Genomic DNA, 4,221 nt, shown 5'->3' on the forward strand with positions numbered 1-4,221 from the left:
AAGTTTTGGCTTCATAAAAGGATTTTGGATCATCTAGTGAGAAATGTAGTGAAAAAAATTAAAGGTTGTTATTTTAAGAAACTCTTGATTTGTTAGGAGGTATCTACAATATCTATTTTGATTTGTTTATCAATTATTGATACACATTCTACTCTATAAAGTTAGTTCTTCACTTTAGAGAAATTGAATTCTCTTAAAAGTAAATAGTTTTATCATTTTTGCACTGCAACTAACAAAAGAAATGTCTGGTGAAAAAGTAAAACAAGAAATAAGCTACTTCCAAAATATAACTCCATCATAACATTAAGAAACTAAAATATCAAACTGAATTCATCCAATATAGGTTTTTATCACTAACATGAAATCACACCAATTAGTCTTAACTCTTTGGAACAAAACTTCAATAAACACAGCAACTGTAGAATTAATCAAAAAGACTGAAACCCATATCCTGCAACAAAAGAAAAAAGTTGAAGACCAGTTAGAAAATATCAGATTAGCCAAATTCATTCATACTTGTAATTCACACACAAATCTCAAGGCAAGACAATATGTATAACTAAAAAATATCAAAAAGTAATTAGCAAGGGGCCTTAACCATATGATTGATCCTAGGTAATGACAGATAGTGGAGTGGCAGCCCACCTCCAGAACACTATAGTGGTATAGCGGGTAACAATATGGCCACTACTTCAAAGTTAAGCGAAACAGTACAAGAAATATATACCATGATACCATACACATAATGAAATAAAAGAGCTCAAACATAGAGTATTAACAAAATAAAAACATTTCTAAAGCTAATAATCAAAGTTCATTGTTACCAATATTCATACACAACATCAAGCAAATAAGTTTTAGGGTGAAATGACCAAAAAGTTGAGGGAATCGAACAACTAAAAGTTGAGGGCATATTTTGGTTTGGGTTTTAAAGGAATGCCACTGTTGTGGCTGCTGTTTAGTGTCTACTTAAAAATGCAATGCAATTCAGTTTTCGGTAACGCCTAGACGCCTCTATTTATCGCCAACAGCTGCTACTAAACAATGTAACACAACAGGGTTTTGTGCATCGCCAACAGCTGCTTCAGTATGAAACATTGTTATAGCAACTGCTATTAACTACAGAGGATTGATGAAATCCAACCAACTAGAAAGTAAAAACCTTTTCCAGTGCAAAACATACAGTTTTAATTATTCAAATGGTCTCATCAACTAACTGCATGTTTAAAACCACATCTAGTGTATACACAGAATGGCATAATCAGAATACCAATACGCCAAATGAAAAATCATAGAGGCCAAAAAAAACTTACATCATCTGATTCTTCTTTCTCCTCCACCTTCTCCTCCTTCTTTGCCTCAGCAGCTGCTGGAGCAGCCCCACCACCACTCGCAGGTGCAGCGGAAACAGCAACAGCACCACCACCAGAGGGCACTGATGCCAACTTTTCCTTACCAGCAGCAATAATCTCAGCTATATCTTTGCCACTAACTTCAGACAAAAACGATTCAATCCTTTCATCTTCGGCTTCTGATCCAACTGCACATTAAAAATTCACTATTTCACTGTCAGTTAAGCTTCAAATCGATAAACCCAATAAATTAATGCGATTTGAGATTTATGTTGCTGTATAAACAACTAACCAAACCCCTTTAGAAGATTCCCCAAAATCATTAAAAATCAATCAGGCCAAACAATAACCTCCATATCACAGACAGATCAAAGGAGACATATTGATTATGTTCAATTAATTAATTTTCTCAAATTTTCATTAGTGTCTGCGTGTTAGTGTCATGTCCATGCTTCATACACAATAACATATGTAGCACCAACATGTCCAACACTATGGATTGAAGGCGTGTCTAGTGTCTGCGAAAGACATCGACATTCCAAGCTACATTCAATGTCTTATAATTTTCAAACTATTATCGTATTGTCAATGTTCTGTTAGGGATAGTGTCATGTCAGTGTTTGTGGCGGTGTTTCATAGACTAACAACTATTATAATTTAATTAACATCGGCATAACAATATCAAAAACCCTAAAAATAATTGTCGACAGAATTTCAAACAAAATAATTTTAATTAAAAAAAAAACAAAAGAAAAGAGAACGAATTGACGGCACTAACCGGAACCAAGAATGTCCTTGATGGTTTTTGCGGAGGGGCTGTTGTTGCCTCCAATCACAGCAAGCAAATATGCAGCTACAACCTTCATCTTTGTGCCAACGGCGATTTCAAGTGCAAAGAGAATGAAGCGACACAAACGCAGTGAGTTATGTTACGGTTGTCTCAAGAAACTAAAGATTTCAAGGGTTTTCTCTCTCGGGTTTTGGATAATGGGTTCTAGGGCTTTGATAGGTTTCCGTGTTATATTTTTGGATGGACCATTTTATGGGCCGAGAAATATGACTGGGTTTTTTCAATTTTAAAATGAATACTCTTAACACCTACCTTTTTTCAGTCCACACGCCCCTCCTACCTTTTTGAGGGTATCAATTTTCACATGAATGTAGAGATCCCTGTGGCAAATACATTGTTTGAGACTCATTAATAGAGAATTTTTCTCCACGAGGATGGGGAATATAGATAAAAGTCCTCAAAAAGTTCTTTGGGAATGGAGATGAGATTAAAATTGTAATTAAGTCAATATATTTTAGACTGAATTTTATTTTGGTCTTTAAGAAAAAATATGAAACTTAAATTATCCTCTAACAAAATGGATATGTTAGTTATTTTGGCTTTTGTCTTATGTTTTACGTATTTGGTTGTTTTTATTCGTTGTAGAACCATGCGAGTGTTGATTTGACACTTTATGCATCATATGGTTGATCACGTGTATTTAAGAGAAATGTCAAAGACATTTAGATCTCGATGACAGTTATATTTAGAGACAACTTGGTCGTAGTATAAATTTTAAAATTCTTAAATTGGAAAATTCAATCTTTTTTTTCTTTCTTCTTGTTCCATTTCTTCTTTTTCCATTAAAAGTGTGTGTCTTCTCAAAGAGTCCAAGTTTTATAGATAAAAAAATCTAAAATCTTTAAGCTTTAATGCATTAGAAGTGTGTGAATTATTATTTTCAATAAGCGATTTAAAGCCTTAATGAAAGTGTTAGAGAACAATTTACTTTTTTAGTTGTGATTAAAGGCCCATTTACTTTTTTTCAAATAACATAGAATTCCATTTCGGTTTCAATAAACACCACTCTAAGCACTAGTGTTTATGGACCTAGATTTTGACAATCTATAGTTATGTTTTCAACTATAAGGTTATTGTGTTAGGATCATATTTCTGTTGTATTGTAATAGCTAAGCGAACTACTTCTTTCTCTTAATCTAAATATCATCATTTACTGTACCATACAACCAGTAGATGATCCATTTCCTAAGGTTATTTAATCCCTTTAAACACTTATATTTAACTCATTTAAATTTATAGAAAGACTATATAAAAAGATAAGGATATGAAAATCATTCGTTAATTTAAAAAAATCAAAATCTTCAAAGAAAATAGATTTTATTGTTCAATTATAATGAGAGCGGTGAACAACACCGAAGATGTAAAGTAAGAGAGTATTTTTTTACTTGATCCCGTTCTATTTACGGGTGTCAAAAATAGAGGTAGTCAAAAAAACTAAAAATTGAATTAAATTGTATAAATGAACTGAATCAATCTATTTTTAAACACTGATTAATAAAAATTGAGAATCAATCTGTTTTTAAACACTGATTAATAAAAATTGAGAATCAATCTGTTTTTTCAAAAATAGTTTATTAACTGAACTGATTTTTAAAAATTAGATTTGAACCGAACTGATTTTCAATTCAAAAAAATTGAACCGAATCAAATTTTAATTTAAAAAACTAGAACCGAATTTGTTTTTTTAAGAGTAATTAGGAGAATTATGTAAAATTTGGTCTGTAGAAACAAAAAATCTAAGTTAAAACCAATTATTTAGTTTGGTTCAAAGTAATAAACCGGTTCATCAATTTATAAAACAGTTATGTTCGATTTTTTGAACTAAAAACCAATTCGATTCAGTTTTTCCAAATTGAAAACCAGTTCTGTTCAGTTTTCAAGTATATAGCTAAATCTGCAAATTCAGTCACTCAAATCAATTCAATTCGTTTTTTGATCAAACTCATTTTTAAGTTTGGGTTTAACCCGAACTAATTTGTCTAAACTCAATTGTGTTCGGTTATGGTAGTAAAATTAACA

General features: G+C 31.7%; 1 protein-coding gene across 1 annotated transcript; it reads right to left on the reverse strand.

Annotated features, from left to right (window-relative positions):
* Window positions 1-274: 274 nt before the first annotated feature.
* Window positions 275-2,329, reverse strand: LOC101489622 (large ribosomal subunit protein P2B-like). The gene is made up of 3 exons (XM_004497556.4): window positions 2,131-2,329; window positions 1,314-1,540; window positions 275-451 (listed from the first exon to the last, which is right to left on the reverse strand). The coding sequence occupies exons 1-3, from the start codon at window positions 2,216-2,218 to the stop codon at window positions 425-427; spliced, it is 342 nt and encodes a 113-aa protein (XP_004497613.1). The 5' UTR covers window positions 2,219-2,329; the 3' UTR covers window positions 275-424.
* Window positions 2,330-4,221: the final 1,892 nt, after the last annotated feature.

Source organism: Cicer arietinum, chromosome 4 (assembly GCF_000331145.2).
Source record: "Cicer arietinum cultivar CDC Frontier isolate Library 1 chromosome 4, Cicar.CDCFrontier_v2.0, whole genome shotgun sequence".
Lineage (NCBI taxonomy): Eukaryota > Viridiplantae > Streptophyta > Magnoliopsida > Fabales > Fabaceae > Cicer > Cicer arietinum.

What these genes read in the sequence shown, in the direction of transcription:
- LOC101489622 (XM_004497556.4), bottom strand. Translation starts at nt 2,218, where the DNA reads ATGAAGGTTGTAGCTGCATATTTGCTTGCTGTGATTGGAGGCAACAAC. An exon ending in CAAGGACATTCTTGGTTCCG is followed by an intron (nt 1,541 to 2,130) that starts GTTAGTGCCGTC and finishes TTTAATGTGCAG; the next exon opens with TTGGATCAGAAGCCGAAGAT. An exon ending in AGAAAGAAGAATCAGATGAT is followed by an intron (nt 452 to 1,313) that starts GTAAGTTTTTTT and finishes CTTTTGTTGCAG; the next exon opens with GATATGGGTTTCAGTCTTTT.